Source organism: Bufo gargarizans, chromosome 10, assembly GCF_014858855.1.
Source record: "Bufo gargarizans isolate SCDJY-AF-19 chromosome 10, ASM1485885v1, whole genome shotgun sequence".
Lineage (NCBI taxonomy): Eukaryota > Metazoa > Chordata > Amphibia > Anura > Bufonidae > Bufo > Bufo gargarizans.
The window spans coordinates 7,234,893-7,252,543 of record NC_058089.1 but is presented as its reverse complement, the minus strand read 5'-3'; the positions used below and the strand labels follow the sequence as shown (position 1 = coordinate 7,252,543).

Genomic DNA, 17,651 nt, shown 5'->3' with positions numbered 1-17,651 from the left:
CCAGCAACACTGCAGCAGGGCGTCATTCCTAGCAACCAGGAGGATGACCGCTGCAGGAAGGATGGGAAAAGGAGTTCTGCAAAGGTTAGACAGATGCTGGTGGCAGGGGACTCTATTATTAGGCGGACGGACAGGGTCATCTGTCGCCGAGACCGTAAATGCCGAACAGTGTGTGGTCTGCCGGGTGCTTGGGTTCGGCATATTGCGGATCGGATTGACAGATTGCTGGGTGGGGCTGGGGAAGACCCGGCGGTCATGGTACACATTGGCACCAATGACAAAGTCAGGGGGAGGTAAGCTGAAGTCCAGGACCTCCAAGGTAGTGTTTTCAGAAATACCACCAGTGCCACGAACGTCACCAGAGAGACAACGGGAGCTTAGGAAGTTAAATAAGTGGCTCAGAAGCTGGTGCAGGACAGAAGGGTTTGGGTTCATGGAGAACTGGGCCGACTTCTCTGTCAGTTACAGGCTCTACTGTAGGGACGGCTGCACCTCAATGGGGAGGGTGGTGCTGCCCTGGGGAAGAATGGTTAGACGGCTGGAGGAGCTTTTAAACTAGGATCTGGGGGAGGATGGGGGTCATACTAATAAGGGGGTAGATAGAGAGCGGGATATAAGAGGGGACAGTGGGGATTTAGTGGGGGCTGGGGTTAGTGAGGAAAGTATGGAGAAGACTGGGCAGAAACATACACTGAGGAAACATAGCACTGCCGCTAACAAGAACCTGTTACATACAAACCTCAACCAAGGTAACCCAAAAATCCCAGATATTCACTTTACAGGTAAAAGTAATGTATAATGTATTTTCACAAATGCCAGAAGTCTAGCTAGAAATATGGGGGAGCTGGTGGTACAAGAGGAACACATAGATGCAGTTGGTGCGGCTGGTTGGACTCCTCACATGACTGGGCTGTTAATATTCAGGTTTTACACTATCTAGGAAAGACCGGGTCAATAGAAAAGATGGTGGCGTCTGCCTGTATGTGAGGAGCGATCAGAAGACAAGTGTGAAAGAGGCAACTGTGGGTGCGGAGGGTGAGGATGTGGAAGTACAAAGGGATATAAACACTGAAAAAATAATACTTGGTGTAATCTATAGACCCCCTAACATCACAGAGGAGATAGAAACACAACTGTATAACCAAATAGAGCGACTGCACAGGCGGGTACAGTGGTCATAATGGGAGATTTTAACTTCCCAGACATTGGGGTCATGGTTCTGCTTCAACCGCAAAGGGGAGAAGTTTCCTCAACTTGCTGCAGGACCACTTTATGGACCAGTCTGTAGAAGCTCCCACTGGGTGCGATGCTCTGTTGGATCTGGTCATTTCTACTGATGCAGAGCTTGTTGGTAATGTTACTGTTCGAGAAACACTAGGAGGTAATAGTGACCACAATATAATTATATTCCCCCTAAACTATAAGAAGCAAACTCTGTCGGGCAGAGCAAAGACACTGGATTTTAAAAAGGCTAATTTCCCTGGGTTGAGGGCAGCTTTTCAGGGCATAGACTGGGAGCAGCTACTGTCACATAATAATACTGAGGATAGGGCCTCTTGCAGACTAATGCAAGGGCTCCGTGCCAGTGCTACGGGCCACAAATTGCAGTCCGCAATGCACGGGCACAGACCCTGGGCCAGCCGCATGCGGATCGTGACTCCTTTCAAATAGGATAAGTCCTATCTTTTTGCGAAATGGAAGCACGGAACACCACAGAAGCACTCCGTAGTGCTTCTGAGGGGTCCCGTTCCGTGCTTCCGTTCCACATCTCTGGATTTGTGGACTCATTCAAGTCAATGGGTCTGCAACCGTGATGTGGAATGCACACGGAAGGGTGCCCGTGTATTGCGGATCCGTATATGCGATCCGCAATACGGCAACGGAGCCCCTTATGTTTGTCTGCAAAAGGCCTAAATGGGTGAGCTTTAAATCAACATTGAGTAATTGCACTAAAAACTTTAGGTAAGGCTACTTTCACACTTGCGCTTGATCGGATCCGTTCTGAACGGATCCGATCATATTAATGCAGACGGAGGCTCCGTTCAGTACGGATCCGTCTGCATTAATAACTTAGAAAAATTTCTAAGTGCGAAAGTAGCCTGAGCGGATCCGTCCAGACTTTCAATGTAAAGTCAATGGGGGACGGATCCGCTTGAAGATTGAGCCATATGGTGTCATCTTCAAGCGGATCCGTTCCCATTGACTTACATTGTAAGTCTGGACGGATCCGCACGCCTCCGCGCGGCCAGGCGGACAGCTGAACGCTACAAGCAGCGTTCGGCTGTCCACCTGGCCGTGCGGAGGCGAGCGGAGCGGAGGCTGAACGCCGCCAGACTGATGCAGTCTGAGCGGATCCGCATCCATTCAGACTGCATCAGGGCTGGACGGAAGCGTTCTGCTCCGCTCGTGAGCTCCTTCAAACGGAGCTCACGAGCGGACAGCCGAACGCTAGTGTGAAAGTAGCCTAACAAGTATAAACGGCGAAAAATACCCCCCCCCCCCCCATGGCTTACAGCTACTGTAAATAGGGCAATAAAAGACAAAAAAGGGTATTTAAAAATACAAATCTGAGGGGTCAGCTGTAGGGTTTGAAGATTGCAAAGGGCTTAATAAAATGTGTAAAAAGGAGATAAAATTAGCAAAAATACAAAATGAACAGCAGGTGGTAAAGGGAGCAAAAGAAATCCCCAAAAACCAAGGTCTGAGCAGGTAGGTCCCCTAAATAATGGTAAAGGGGGTGGGGAGTCACTGAAGATAAGGAAAAAGCAGAGCTACTAAATGGGTTTTATAGCTCTGTATATACAAAGAGGAGAAAGGAGCTGGTATCTGTGGTGCTGGGGCTGTTAGCCAATTGAGTATATTACTGGATGTACTAACTGTAGATATGCTCCAAGATAAGTTAAATAAGGTAAATGTGAACCTGGCGCAAGGCAAATGTGGTGCCCATATTCAAAAAAGGATCTAGGTCCTCCAGAGGTATAATTATAAACCTATAGGCTTGGAAAGTATAGTTTGTAATTGGATTGAAAACTGGCTGAAGGACCGTGTCCAGATAGTTGGGGTCAATGGTTCCTATATAGACTGGTCCCGGGTTTTAAGTGGTGACCCCAAGGTTCAGTGCTGGGCCCTTTATTATTTATTTTATTTATTAATGATATAAAGGACGGGATTATTAGCACCGTTTCTATTTTTGCAGATGACACTAAGCTGTGTAGAACTGTACGGTCTATGGAAGATGTCCATAAACTACAAGCTGACTGCGACACTGAGTGATTGGGCATCAACTTGTCAAATGAGGTTTAATGTGGATAAATGTGAAGTTCTGCATCTTGGTAGTAATAATCTCTGTGCTTCATATGTCCTAGACCTAGAGGATGTAACACTGGAGAGTCACTTATAGAGAAGGATTTGGGTGTCCTTGTAGATGGTAGATTATATTACAGCACAATGTCAATCAGCTGCTTCTAAGGCCACCAGGATATTGTCATGCATTAAACGACGCATGGACTCGCGGGGCAGGGATGTAATATTATCACTTTACAAAGCGCTGGTGCGGCCTTATCTGGAATATGCAGTTCAGTTCTGGGCACCAGTCCATGGAAAGGACGCCCTGGAGCTGGAAAAAGTACAGAGGAGAGCGACTAAACTGATAAGGAGAATGGAGGGTCTGAGTTAGGCTACTTTCACACTAGCGTTCGGGTGTCCGCTCGTGAGCTCCGTTTGAAGGGGCTCACGAGCGGACCCGAACGCAGCCGTCCAGCCCTGATGCAGTCTGAATGGAGCGGATCCGCACAGACTGCATCAGTCTGGCGGCGTTCAGCCTCCGCTCCGCTCGCCTCCGCACGGACAGGCGGACAGCCGAACGCTGCTTGCAGCGTTCGGGTGTCCGCCTGGCCGTGCGGAGGCGTGCGGATCCGTGCGGATCCGTCCAGACTTACAATGTAAGTCAATGGGGACGGATCCGTTTGAAGATGCCACAATGTGGCTCAATCTTCAAGCGGATCCGTCCCCCATTGACTTTACATTGAAAGTCTGGACGGATCCGTCCGAGGCTATTTTCACACTTAGCTTTTTTTTTGCCATTTTAATGCAGACGGATCCGTTCTGAACGGAGCCTCCGTCTGCATTATTATGAGCGGATCCGTTCAGAACGGATCCGCCCGAACGCTAGTGTGAAAGTAGCCTTATGAAGAAAGATTAAAATAATTGAATTTATTTAGTCTTGAGAAGAGACGTCTAAGGGGGGACATGATTAACCTGTACAAGTATATAAATGGGCCATACAAAAAATATGGCGAAAAACTGTTCCATGTAAAATGCCCTAAAAAAGCATGGGGGCGCTGCCTCCGACTGGAGAGGAAAAAGTTAAATATCCAGAAGAGTCAAAACGTCTTTACTCCACAGATTCACAGTTCTTACAGTAGACTCTTTAGGACGTGGTCGCAGCAGGAACAATGGACGGGTTTAAAAAGGGTTTAGACGAATTCTTAAAAGTAAACCACATTGAAAACTTGTAGAAATCGGAGTCTCACTTCCTTCTGGGATTCGCGTCCCCGCTTATCCCTTGGTTGAACTTGATGGACTGATGTCTTTTTTTTTTCAACCGTATCAGCTATGTAACTATGTAGGTGGCAACCCACCTGCTGTAATCCAGCCAGTGAAGCAGAATCCCGTCCACCGTAACTGATTTCCCTTTGCGATCGCCAGCACCTCCGTTGGTAGCAGTCCGGGCAGCGAAGGGTTAATTGCGGGCCGGTCTGCGCATCTGTTTAGACATTCCTGCAGCGCTGGACATAGAACAGCTGCGGGATCGGAGAGTGCTCTGCTGGCGGGATGAGGCGGAGGGGTGAAGCGGCTGTCCCCCCCCCCCCCCCCCCCCCCCCCCAACTCTGCATCTGAAGAGGCAGCTGGACCCATCCTGGGAATTTCGGGAATGCGTCTCTTTTTATGATTGACTTCCTTCAGGGAAGAACTCCCCCGGATGCATTAACCCTTTCTGCGCCGACGCAAACAGATGACACCTCTATCAGGGGCGTAGCTAAAAGCCCATGGGCCCTGGTGCAAGAGTTAAGCTTGGGCCCCCGTCCCTCAGTGCTTGTTGGCAAGGGGCAGGGGAGCACGTAGCCTTCCTGCTGCCTGAATGGGCACCCCCTCATGCCAAATTCTTAACCTAACCCCTTCCCTCCAGCCAGAGGTGTAAATTGACCAGTATGCACTTTCTATAATGCCAGTGTCTTATGTGGCACAAGGGTCTTTGGGCCCCTCAGGCTCCTGGGCCCGGTAGCGACTGCTACGTCTGCACCCCCTATAGCTACGCCCCTGCCTCTAGTCTGTTGTTCCAGGATTTACTGGCACTGTGTGATAAGTTTCCCGGCAGGCGCCGGGCTGAACTGGTCGTGATGGTGGTCAGCCAGGGTCCGTCCCTGGATGCTTGGCGTCCAAGAAAGAGGCCTCCCGCAATGCATTGTGGGATAGCTTGCAGGGGTAGAGCAGAAAATGACTTTATTTATTTATTTTACTATTTTTAAGATATAATTGGTGGAATTGTTTCTGCAGGCAAAATTTTTGTGCAGGTGGACGGCACCACACACACTGTCAGCGCGCCAGTGTCAGCGCGCCATTGTCTCTGCGCCTGTACGCCAGCCATGGCCTAATGTTTCCAGGTAGTAGAGATGAGTCAATCCATTCGTTCATCCAAACAAACTTTCAAGGGGTTTTCTGACTATCCTCTCTGATCAGTGGTGGTCCGACACCCGGGACCCCTGCCAATCGGGTGTTTTGAGAAAGCCGCGGCGATCTCCGGAGCTCTGGTTAGCGCCATGGCTTCCTTGCAGCTTACCATCGGATAGTGGTTATGCTTGGTATCGCAGCGCAGGCACATTCACTTGAGTTGCGCCTAGGCCACGTGACTGGTGAACGTGACATCACTGTCCTAGGCTGAGCTGCGAGAAGGCTGCATCCAAGAACTGATCAGCGAGGGTCCCAGGTGTCGGACCCACAAGGATCATTAAAAAAAAAATCAGAAAACCCTTTTAAAGGCTCATTCAGACGACCGAAAATTACGAATCCACAAAACACGGATGTCGCCTACAATTTACGGAACAGGCGGCCCGTTATAGAAATGCCTATTCTTGTCCGCAAAACGTACAAGAATGGTACACGTTTTATCTTTTTTGTGGAGCCACGGAAAGGAGCAACAGTTGCAGATAGCGCACGGTGTGCTGTCCGCTTCTTTTGTGGCCCCGTTGAAGTGATTGCAGAATGGATGCGGACCCATTCATATGGTCGTGTGAATAAGCCCCAAATCTGTGAGGGAGCGTCCCTCTACAGACCATTTAAGTAATGTTCCTGCAGATTATGATGGCCGGACATCCCTCCAGGGTTGTTACTTTGTATCCTGTCTGGACAGTCCTGTGTGAGCCCTGCACTGATACACTGTAACAAACAAGACGAGGAGTGAGATTTGTGCTGCTGATGGAGGGTCATCTAAACCGGATACAATGGTGCGAAGTATCGGGATGTAAATCAAAGATGTTCCCATTCACAGACAGCAAGCAGAGATCTTGCAAATGATGTGAACTTGAAACGGAAAGTGGATTTAAAAGTTGCGTTGTCGCCAGCGCGGTACAGAATGTGACAAGCAACTTCTTCCCTTGTGAACAGAGTTACGATTTCCCACCGCCGGCCTTTTCACGTGTCGGTTATGATTTTACTCGGGCCACTGCTTTTCTAAAATGCGTTTCCTCCTGGACCTCGTTGTTTCCCGGTTGTGTTTTTGCATAGGCCAAAGTACAAATTCAAGAGACGCGTCGCCATACGGCTCTAGACAGACGGACATGTGGCTGCCCATGCACCCACCGTGCTGTGGCCAGGAAGGATGTGGCAAGAAAGTTTTCCGAGCAGCTGCTGCCCACGTGACGCTGCTCCTCAGATAGGAAACGGTGCGTTCTAGACCCTCAGCAGGCGCCGGGCATCAGCCCTAAAGTCATGTGCCTCGCTTCCTGAATGTAACACACTACTGGATACATGCAGTGATCACTGGACCACAGAGCTGACATTCTACAGATACTGTGCCCATGACCTACCATTGCTAGGCCCGGCTTACCAGTGAGCTGAGCTTTGACGGTCAGGGAGTGGTGTGAATACAGCTCTGTGTAGTAGAAGAGCTTATGTTGTCAGATGTAGTCCAGCAGCGCCACCTAGTGGCCGTATCATTGGAAACTATAAAAAAAGGATTAGATCAATATTTAAAATGGAGAAAAAAAAAAAAGTGATCCTTAGAACAATTAATGTCCGCTATTAAAAAAATCCCCCTTGCTCCCAAAAGTATCCCCAAACCACTCAAAAAGTCCTCGATTAATTTTCTACAAAGTGATTTGCAAAGTAAAGAGCCATCTCCCAAGGAAGGGAACCATCTCGCCAGCGCCACCTATTGGAAGTGTCTCTCTATGAGTCAGTATGCCGCCTTACAACAAGCCAGATGTCCGCCCGCAGACGGCTATTTCAGGGTGCTTGCTTCCTTAGGAGATATCTCTTTGCAAATTTGTTTCCCACGGAGCATTGCCAGTAAGACTCCATACAGGACTGGTCTCCGTGAGGAGATTCGGCGCCCTGCCTCGGCTTCAAATCCTGTTTCTGGGAATATCTGGAGAAACTAAATGACCTGTATTCTAGCTCTCTCGGGAGCTTTCACCCAGCTTTCCCAGGCCCCAGAGCAGCAGATCTGCCTTATTATGTCACTGTAAAGCAGGGATGCCCAACCTGCGTCCCTCCAGCTGCTGCAAAACTACAATTCCCAACGTGCTTTGATAGCTGTAGGCTGTCAGGGCACGCTGGAAGTTGTAGTTTTGCAACAGGTGGAAGGCCGCAGGTTGGGCATCCCTGCAGTAAAGTCTTTCGGCTCCAACATGTGGCTCTATTGCGGCTACAAAACTACAACTCCCAGCATGCCTTGACAGCCTACAGCTATCAGAGCATGTTGGGAATTGTAGTTTTGCAGCAACTGGAGGGCCGCAGGTTGGGCATCCCTGCAGTAAAGTCTTTCGGCTTCAACATGTGGCTCTATTGCGGCTACAAAACTACAACTCCCAGCATGCCTTGACAGCCTACAGCTATCAGAGCATGTTGGGAATTGTAGTTTTGCAGCAACTGGAGGGCCGCAGGTTGGGCATCCCTGCAGTAAAGTCTTTCGGCTTCAACATGTGGCTCTCCTGTTGTTGCAAAACTACAACTCCCAGCATGCCCCGACTAAAGTTTTGGAACATTTTCTGAATGTTCTTTAATTGCCGAGGAAATGGATCGTTAATGTCTTTTAATAAACACAACGCTGATTAATGGCGCCGCTTATCCACTCCTGTTCCAATTTGGCTGTGAGCCCCACTGTGCACCCATGACTTGGCCTTTTGTGTTGTTCCAGTAGGTTCCTCCCTCCAACGTTTCCTCGTCTGACCGAACCGGTTGGTCCAGTCGGCAGCAGGGCGGCTTTAACTCTTTGACTCCTGTAAGGAGTCAATAATGTATATGTTAGAAGGGCACATTCTCCATTGGCTGTTGATTTTGGGGTTTGGATCTCACGGAGATCAGTAACGCAGAGCTGAGGTATTGCGGTACGGCTCTTGGAAGTCTTATCGCCATGGGGGGTGACGTGGGGCAGCGGGACTCCCAGTTTTCGCGGACTCTGTCTTCCTTGCCTATGGACCGCGTGAAGCGGTGGTGAGGGGTGCAGGTTCAGGTTTACAGACCGGTGGGAAGGTGCTGCCTCCCAGCAGGAATGTGGTGAAGGAGCCGAGGTGTCCTGTACTGTGGTGGACCCTGGGGATAGACACTTCTTTTAGCCTCCTGTGCCTTTTAAGAGTTGACTGACAGCAGCTCCAGTAACAATTGTATTACATATATTATTATACCCCATAGTATATACTTTGCTATATTTTTCTTGGGTTGCATCATGTCTTATACTATAGTTCCTTCCAGAGCTGCATTCACAATTCTGCTGCATATGGTTATCACTCTGGATAGCTGAAGTAGTTCATATCTAGCTGCCATCTATCATACTCTAGTTCCTTCCAGAGCTGCATTTACAGTTCTGGCTGCATATGGTTATCATTATGGTTAGCTAAAGTAATTCATATCTCGCTGCCATGCATCATACTCTACTTCCTTCCAGAGCTGCATTCACAGTTCTGCTGCATATGGTTAGCACTCTGGTTATCTGCAGCAGTTCATATCTCACTGACATGCCTCATACTCTAGTTCCTTCCAGAGCTGCATTCATAGTTCTGCTGCATATGGTTAGCACTCTGGTTATCTGCAGTAGTTCATATCTCACTGCCATGCACCATACTCTAGTTCCTTCCAGAGCTGCATTCACAGTTCTGCTGCATATGGTTAGCACTCTGGTTATCTGCAGTAGTTCATATCTCACTGCCATGCATCATACTCTAGTTCCTTCCAGAGCTGCATTCACAGTTCTGCTGCATATGGTTAGCACTCTGGTTATCTGCAGTAGTTCATATCTCACTGCCATGCATCATACTCTAGTTCCTTCCAGAGCTGCATTCACAGTTCTGCTGCATATGGTTAGCACTCTGGTTATCTACAGCAGTTCATATCTCACTGACATGCCTCATACTCTAGTTCCTTCCAGAGCTGCATTCATAGTTCTGCTGCATATGGTTAGCACTCTGGTTATCTGCAGTAGTTCATATCTCACTGCCATGCATCATACTCTAGTTCCTTCCAGAGCTGCATTCACAGTTCTGCTGCATATGGTTAGCACTCTGGTTATCTGCAGAAGTTCATATCTCACCGCCATGCTTTCTACTTCTGTTTGTTTCTACCAAAGCTGCATTCACAGTTCTTCTGTATTCTGCACTAATTCATATCTCACGGCTGCCCCCTGCTGGTTGTTATGTTTTACTGCATTGCATTATTGGAGATGTAACTCACACAAGTCAAGTGTCTTATGATCTTATGGACTCCAAATGTCAACCAGTACAATATTAGATGCAGCTCTGGATGTGATTGGAGTATAGGAGGATGTCACTAAAGGTTTTAAATCTTATGTCTCCTTTTCAGATTCTTGGAGCCGTGATCCTCGGGTTCGGAATATGGATCCTGGTAGACAAAACCAGTTTCATCGCCATCTTACGTAAGTTTGTAAAATGATCCTGATTACCATGAGAACGGTTCTGCAGAGTCCAGGCGGCGCTATCGTTTCATGTTCTCTAGAGCTGTGCCCTATGAGGCTGGGCCACAGGGGCTAGAAGGTGGGTGCTGTGTAGGCCATTGTTGGTAGGTGGCTTCACCTGCTGTGTCTAAGGAATGTCTCCCTGGTCAATGACTACCGAGAAAACATTACGGAGATCAGCGGCACAACACAGCAGATCTGAAACCGCCGTATCGCCAAGTCCTAGGGTTTCACGTGGCAAAGCTCTTAGGGGTTTGCACGCTCCCCAGATTTTCACGCAGAAACAGGGGCATGGGTGCCCAAAACTCATAGATGGGGGTGAAGGCTAGCTTCTCTGGTCCAGTAATCCCTAGTGTAGTGGTCTCCAACCTGCGGCTCTCCAGTTGATGCCAAACTACAACTCCCAGCATGCCCTGACAGCCTATTGGGGGCAGTATATAACGTGACACTGTCGTCTTGTTCACAGACACCTCATCATCGTCTCTGAAGACCGGCGCGTACATCCTGATCGCGGTAGGCGGGGTCACAATCATCATGGGATTCCTGGGCTGCATAGGGGCCGTGAATGAAGTCCGATGCCTCCTGGGACTGGTGAGTATATATGTATATGTGTCTGTCCATCTCCGCTCTACCAGGGGAGAACCCTTACATGGGCAGTGCTACCAGAGGTCGTCCTGACAGTCGCCCTGGGCTTTATATTTCAGTACTTAACGTTCCTGCTGCTCATACTCATCGCTCAGATCACTGCCGGCGTCCTCATCTATGTCTACCGGGATTCGGTAAGTACAAGGGACCGGCAATGAGGTAACGGCGGGACGGATACAGTTACTGTAGGTCCCATATACATTGCAGAGCAAGGGTAGATGGGTGGTGGCACGGGGACGGATGGGTAGGGGGGAGATGGATGAATGGGTGGCGGCACGGGGATGGATGGGTAAAGGGATGATGGATGGATGGGTAAGGGGATGATGGATGAATGGGTGGCGGCATGGGGACGGATGGATGGGTAGGGGGAGATGGATGAATGGGTGGCGGCATGGGGATGGATGGGTAAAGGGATGATGGATGGATGGGTAAGGGGATGATGGATGAATGGGTGGCGGCATGGGGACGGATGGATGGGTAGGGGGAGATGGATGAATGGGTGGCGGCACGGGGACGGATGGGTAAAGGGATGATGGATGGGTGGGTAAGGGGATGAATGGGTGGCGGCACGGGGATGGATGGGTAAAGGGATGATGGATGGATGGGTAAGGGGATGATGGATGAATGGGTGGCGGCACGAGGATGGATGGATGGGTAAGGGGATGATGGATGAATGGGTGGCGGCACGGGGATGGATGGATGGGTAGGGGGAGATGGATGAATGGGTGGCGGCACGGGGACGGATGGGTAGAGGGGAGATGGATGAATGGGTGGCGGCACGGGGACGGATGGGTAGAGGGGAGATGGATGAATGGGTGGCGGCACAGGGATGGATGGGTAAGGGGATGATGGACGAATGGATGGGTAAGGGGATGATGGATGAATGGGTGGTGGCATGGGGACGGATGGATAGGTAGGGGGAAAAAGATGGATGGGTAGGTGCACGAGCACCGATGGACGTATGGGTAGATGTGACTAGGAATAGGTGGACAGATGGGTAGGGGTACAGTTGGGGGGCCGGCTGGTGGATTAGTAAATGGATGGGCAGGTGAGTGTATGGGATTAGGTGTATGGATAATTGAGTGGATTTATATGTGGGTCGGTGGATGGGTGGGTAAATGTAAGTGGACAAATAGTTGGATGAATAAAACGGTAGGTCTGTAACTGGTTGAATCGGTGGGTGGAGTAATGAATGGATGGTTGGGTTGTGGATGGATCCATCGCTGATTAATTGGTTAAATAGGCTGTTGGTTGAATAAGTGGGTGGATAATTGAATAGATATGTAGGTGACTGGTTGGATGGATGGGTAAATGTGTTTAGCGAATGTATAGGTAGGTAGGTGACTGGTTATTTTAGTTAGATGGGTTGAGCAGATGTATAGGTAGGTAAGTGACTGGTTGGTTCGGTGGGTGAATGGGTTGAGCAAATGTATAGGTAGGTATATGGGTTCAATGGATTTATAGGTAGGTAGATGACTGGTTGGTTTGGTAGGTAGATGGGTTCAGCAGATATATAGTTAGGTAGGTGACTGGTTGGGTGACTAGATGGGTTCAGTGGATCTATAGGTAGGTAGGTAACTGGTTGGTTGGGTAGGTAGATGGGTTCAGTGGATGTATAGGTAGTTAGGTGACTGGTTGGCTGACTAGATGGGTTCAGTGGATTTATAGGTAGGTAGGTAGGTGACTGGTTGGGTAACTAGATGGGTTCAGTGGATTTATAGGTAGGTGACTGGTTGGGTGGGTAGGTAAATGAATTCAGTGCATTTATAGGTGGGTAGATGGGTTGAGCAGATGAATAGGTAGGTGAGTGACTGGTTGGATGGGTTGGTAGATGGGTTCAGTGGATGTATAGTTAGGTAGGTGACAGGTTGGGTGGGTAGGTACATGGGTTCAGTGGATTTATAGATGGCTTCAGCGGATGTATAGTTAGGTAGGTGACTGGATGAGTGAATAATGTTCATCTTTCTCTTGAAGCTGAAGACTGAGATGTCTGGTATAATCCATGAGCTGATTGTGGTCTACAACCCCGGGGACAGTGCGAATGTGAGCGCGGAGGCGACCTGGGACTACATCCAGGACAGTGTGAGTATGGAGCGGCCACTGTCATAACGCACTGGTATAATCACTGTCCTCACCTCTTACACATCCTGTAATTCACTACATTGAGGGTTCTTTACATTTCATTGGCTGCTCTTAGGACCTACAGCAGAAGAGGAGAAGAACCCATAGTCTTATTATTATTATTTCCGTAGGTTCATTAGGGGAGAACGTGTCCGCTGCTTCATTAAAACGAGGAGCCCCCTGTTTTTTTGATCAGCAGCAACAGTCGGACCCCCGCTAATCAGACACTTATCCCCTATCCTGTGAATAGATGATAAGTTGTCCTAATGGTATAGCCTCATTATGTTCACTTCTGATCAGTTCTTCAGGGGAGGGACTTGTGGAAGACCCGCCCACTAGCAACCCTCTATTAGATTTTTTATAGACAACCCAATTTGAAGGGAATCTCCAGTAAAATGTAGAGTATCTTATGGTAGTTATTCATGAGTCCTTCTGATCTGCGATCAGTGAAGCACGGGGGCAGGACAGTGAATTTTTATGTGAACTTTTTTGTGCAATTGTAACGTCTTGTGCTGTTTTTGGTTGCAGCTCCACTGTTGTGGTTGGTTGAATTACCAGAACTGGACCGAAAATCCAATTGTTAAGAACAGTACCGACCTCTATCCCTGCTCCTGCGTTACGAATGCGCCACAATCGGAAGGCTTCTGCAATTCCACTGTCTCAAATCTGTATCCAGACGTGAGTTTTTGAATCTTGATTTAAGACGTAGATTAATGCTCTGTACACACCAGCGCCATGGCCTTCGGTTGTGAGGGATCCACTTCCCGACAGATTCAAATGGACGCAACAGACCCCAACGAGGTCAGCCTGGATTCTAGTGTTTTTCATGGCTGTCTGGGCTATATGATTTTTTTTTTTTTATGTTCCTTCATGTCCTTCACAATTATAAATTGATGCAAGAACATTGCAGTTGACCATTTCCTGACTAAGAGGGTCTGTTCCACTGGAGGAGAATGGGGCAAGGGGATGATGATCTCAGTAAATGAGTAAAATTTGGACTCTTCCAGTTGGTAATCTCACTGTACAATGTGAACTGCGGCTTTGCTGTTTTTTTTTTTTTTTTTTTTAACTCCTCTGGTTCTATATGTCAACGTTGTATTTCAGGGCTGCGTGCAAAAAGTGGAGAGCTGGCTGCAGGACAACCTGGCCATCATCTTGGGCGTCTGTGTTGGAGTTGGCGTTATTGAGGTAAGAAGGTAGACTTGTATATTAGATGTATGTGCACACAATTGGATGTAGCAGAGCTGCAATTGCGTACAAGAATAAGACCTGTTCTATTTTCTTCGGAAATAGAATTGCGGACCCAGAAGTCCAGGATCCGCATTTCCGGATCCAGAGAGCACATAGTGTGGCCCCATAGAAATGAATGGGTCCGCAATTCCGTTCCGCAAAATGTGAATGGAGCCTTATGGAACAATAAACATATACTGAGCTCCACGTACCTGAACCCCACAAGTCACCGGTCAGTGGACCAGACCAGGGTCATAGAGCAGTAAATGCTGAGCGCTATGAGCGCTTGGTATTGCAGCTCAATCCCATTAACCTGAATTACCCAAGCACAGCGCCGTACATTGCATAGTGGCTATGCTTGGTATTGCAGCTCAATCCCATTAACCTGAATTACCCAAGCACAGCGCCGTACATTGCATAGTGGCTATGCTTGGTATTGCAGCTCAATCCCATTCACTTGAATTACCCAAGCACAGCGCCGTACATTGCATAGTGGCTATGCTTGGTATTGCAGCTCAATCCCATTCACTTGAATTACCCAAGCACAGCGCCGTACATTGCATAGTGGCTATGCTTGGTATTGCAGCTCAATCCCATTCACTTGAATTACCCAAGCACAGCGCCGTACATTGCATAGTGGCTATGCTTGGTATTGCAGCTCAATCCCATTAACCTGAATTACCCAAGCACAGCGCCGTACATTGCATAGTGGCTATGCTTGGTATTGCAGCTCAATCCCATTAACCTGAATTGCCCAAGCACAGTGCCGTACATTGCATAGTGGCTATGCTTGGTATTGCAGCTCAATCCCATTCACTTGAATTACCCAAGCACAGCGCCGTACATTGCATAGTGGCTATGCTTGGTATTGCAGCTCAATCCCATTAACCTGAATTGCCCAAGCACAGTGCCGTACATTGCATAGTGGCTATGCTTGGTATTGCAGCTCAATCCCATTCACTTGAATTACCCAAGCACAGCGCCGTACATTGCATAGTGGCTATGCTTGGTATTGCAGCTCAATCCCATTAACCTGAATTGCCCAAGCACAGTGCCGTACATTGCATAGTGGCTATGCTTGGTATTGCAGCTCAATCCCATTCACTTGAATTACCCAAGCACAGCGCCGTACATTGCATAGTGGCTATGCTTGGTATTGCAGCTCAATCCCATTAACCTGAATTGCCCAAGCACAGCGCCGTACATTGCATAGTGGCTATGCTTGGTATTGCAGCTCAATCCCATTAACCTGAATTACCCAAGCACAGCGCCGTACATTGCATAGTGGCTATGCTTGGTATTGCAGCTCAATCCCATTCACCTGAATTGCCCAAGCACAGCGCCGTACATTGCATAGTGGCTATGCTTGGTATTGCAGCTCAATCCCATTCACTTGAATTACCCAAGCACAGCGCCGTACATTGCATAGTGGCTATGCTTGGTATTGCAGCTCAATCCCATTCACTTGAATTACCCAAGCACAGCGCCGTACATTGCATAGTGGCTATGCTTGGTATTGCAGCTCAATCCCATTAACCTGAATTACCCAAGCACAGCGCCGTACATTGCATAGTGGCTATGCTTGGTATTGCAGCTCAATCCCATTAACCTGAATTGCCCAAGCACAGTGCCGTACATTGCATAGTGGCTATGCTTGGTATTGCAGCTCAATCCCATTCACTTGAATTACCCAAGCACAGCGCCGTACATTGCATAGTGGCTATGCTTGGTATTGCAGCTCAATCCCATTAACCTGAATTGCCCAAGCACAGTGCCGTACATTGCATAGTGGCTATGCTTGGTATTGCAGCTCAATCCCATTCACTTGAATTACCCAAGCACAGCGCCGTACATTGCATAGTGGCTATGCTTGGTATTGCAGCTCAATCCCATTAACCTGAATTGCCCAAGCACAGCGCCGTACATTGCATAGTGGCTATGCTTGGTATTGCAGCTCAATCCCATTCACTTGAATAGCAATGAGCTGCACATAGTCCATGGGATTGATGGACGCGATGTCCGAGGCTAAGGTGCTCACCCAAGTAAACAGCGGGGTTGCTTGGTGTCAGCCCCCCACCGATCAGATACTGCTGAGTGACAGGGGCAGCCTATACATTCCCGCAGTGGACCACATTTAGATGGGGGGGGGGGGGGTACATTGTGATGCTGTGTTCTTGCCCTCATACCATGCCCTTCTTATCTCCCCAGTTAATAGGACTCGTCCTCTCCATCTGTCTCTGCCGTAACATCCAAAATGAAGATTACACCAAAGTACCAAAATACTAAAGAACATCGTCCTCTTCCGAACCCCACAGAATGACCGCCCCGGATGGAAGAAGCCCTGGGGGAGGATATGTAACATCCCGACCCACCGTGTATATAACGCAAACCTATGAGAGAACCATGCTTAGAGGAGACGTGATGTCATAGCAGTGACATCACAAGGGTTAATGACTTCATTACACAGCTTCCCTCTAAGAGGGAAGGTCTCCGACCTGACACAATATGGGGGGGGGGGGGGGGGGGGGGCCTAGAATTAGTATTGGGTAGAGATGTGACTAGAGTAGGGGTGAGACGCTCTGCAGATCTCTAGCGCTTTTGATGCTTACAGGTCCCAGCACGGCAGGCGAGCCTGGAGCATTGCAAATGCTGGGGAAGATGCGGGTTGCATGAAACCCCATAACAGACGGGGAGGGGGGGGGGGGGGGGGGGGGTCGCCCGGTTATCAGTGCTTTGTATAGTGATGTGTAAAGAAACGGAGCAAAAATATCTAAATGGAGCATTTTTATTTCTGTATAAATACGATAGATGTAAATAAATGTATGGTACTCAGTGCTGCCTGGATCTCTGCTTGCTTTAATGGTATGAAACTACAACTCCCAGCATGCCTTGGTCGCTGTAGGGTCAGAGTTCAGAGACTACATTATGGGACACATAAGTGAGACCTGTCTGTGAAATAAGAAGCTCCGCAGCTTTCTAATATACTGAGCATGTTAGTTCTTTTCCATTTTCAAGATCTCTGCTAGCCTTCAGTGAATTGCATCGTTCTTGTACACATCCAGAAGCCGAAATCCTTCCCAATACTTCTCACAGCTCAGGGTTCGATACAGTTGTATCCAGTCTGGACAGTTTTCTTTGCGCTAAACACATCAGCAGCATACATTTCTGGGGGTTTGCTACAGTGTATCAGTGCAGGTCCAGAGGATTGAGCAGTTGAGCTCACGGTGCTGGAGCCGGGGTTTGCACCAAATGTATTATAAGCTGCAGGTCTGGTAATAAATGTCTGAAGGTGCAAAGCTAAAATCTATGAACAGGGGAGCAGTTTGGGGCAAAAATGCACCATCCTCTGGCTTATTAATTTTGTCTAAAATATGAAGGCCCCGCTCGCCCTGTAGTGACCGTGCCCTTCTTTTTACATGCCATTTCCAACGTGGTGCACAATTTTGCAAGGATTTGCTCAAATTGTTGG

General features: G+C 48.6%; 1 protein-coding gene across 2 annotated transcripts in view; it reads left to right on the top strand.

Moving 5' to 3' along the window:
- Positions 1–17,014, top strand: part of CD82 (CD82 molecule) — a 46,968-nt gene extending 29,954 nt beyond the window's left edge. For both annotated transcript variants that reach the window (XM_044270361.1, XM_044270362.1), the window contains exons 3-9: positions 10,075–10,147; positions 10,653–10,777; positions 10,891–10,965; positions 12,806–12,913; positions 13,481–13,630; positions 14,057–14,140; positions 16,391–17,014. In XM_044270361.1, the coding sequence (XP_044126296.1) occupies positions 10,075–10,147; positions 10,653–10,777; positions 10,891–10,965; positions 12,806–12,913; positions 13,481–13,630; positions 14,057–14,140; positions 16,391–16,468 (693 nt within the window). In that variant the 3' untranslated portion in view covers positions 16,469–17,014. The remainder of the gene's footprint in view (positions 1–10,074; positions 10,148–10,652; positions 10,778–10,890; positions 10,966–12,805; positions 12,914–13,480; positions 13,631–14,056; positions 14,141–16,390) is intronic.
- The last annotated feature ends 637 nt before the right edge of the window (positions 17,015–17,651 follow it).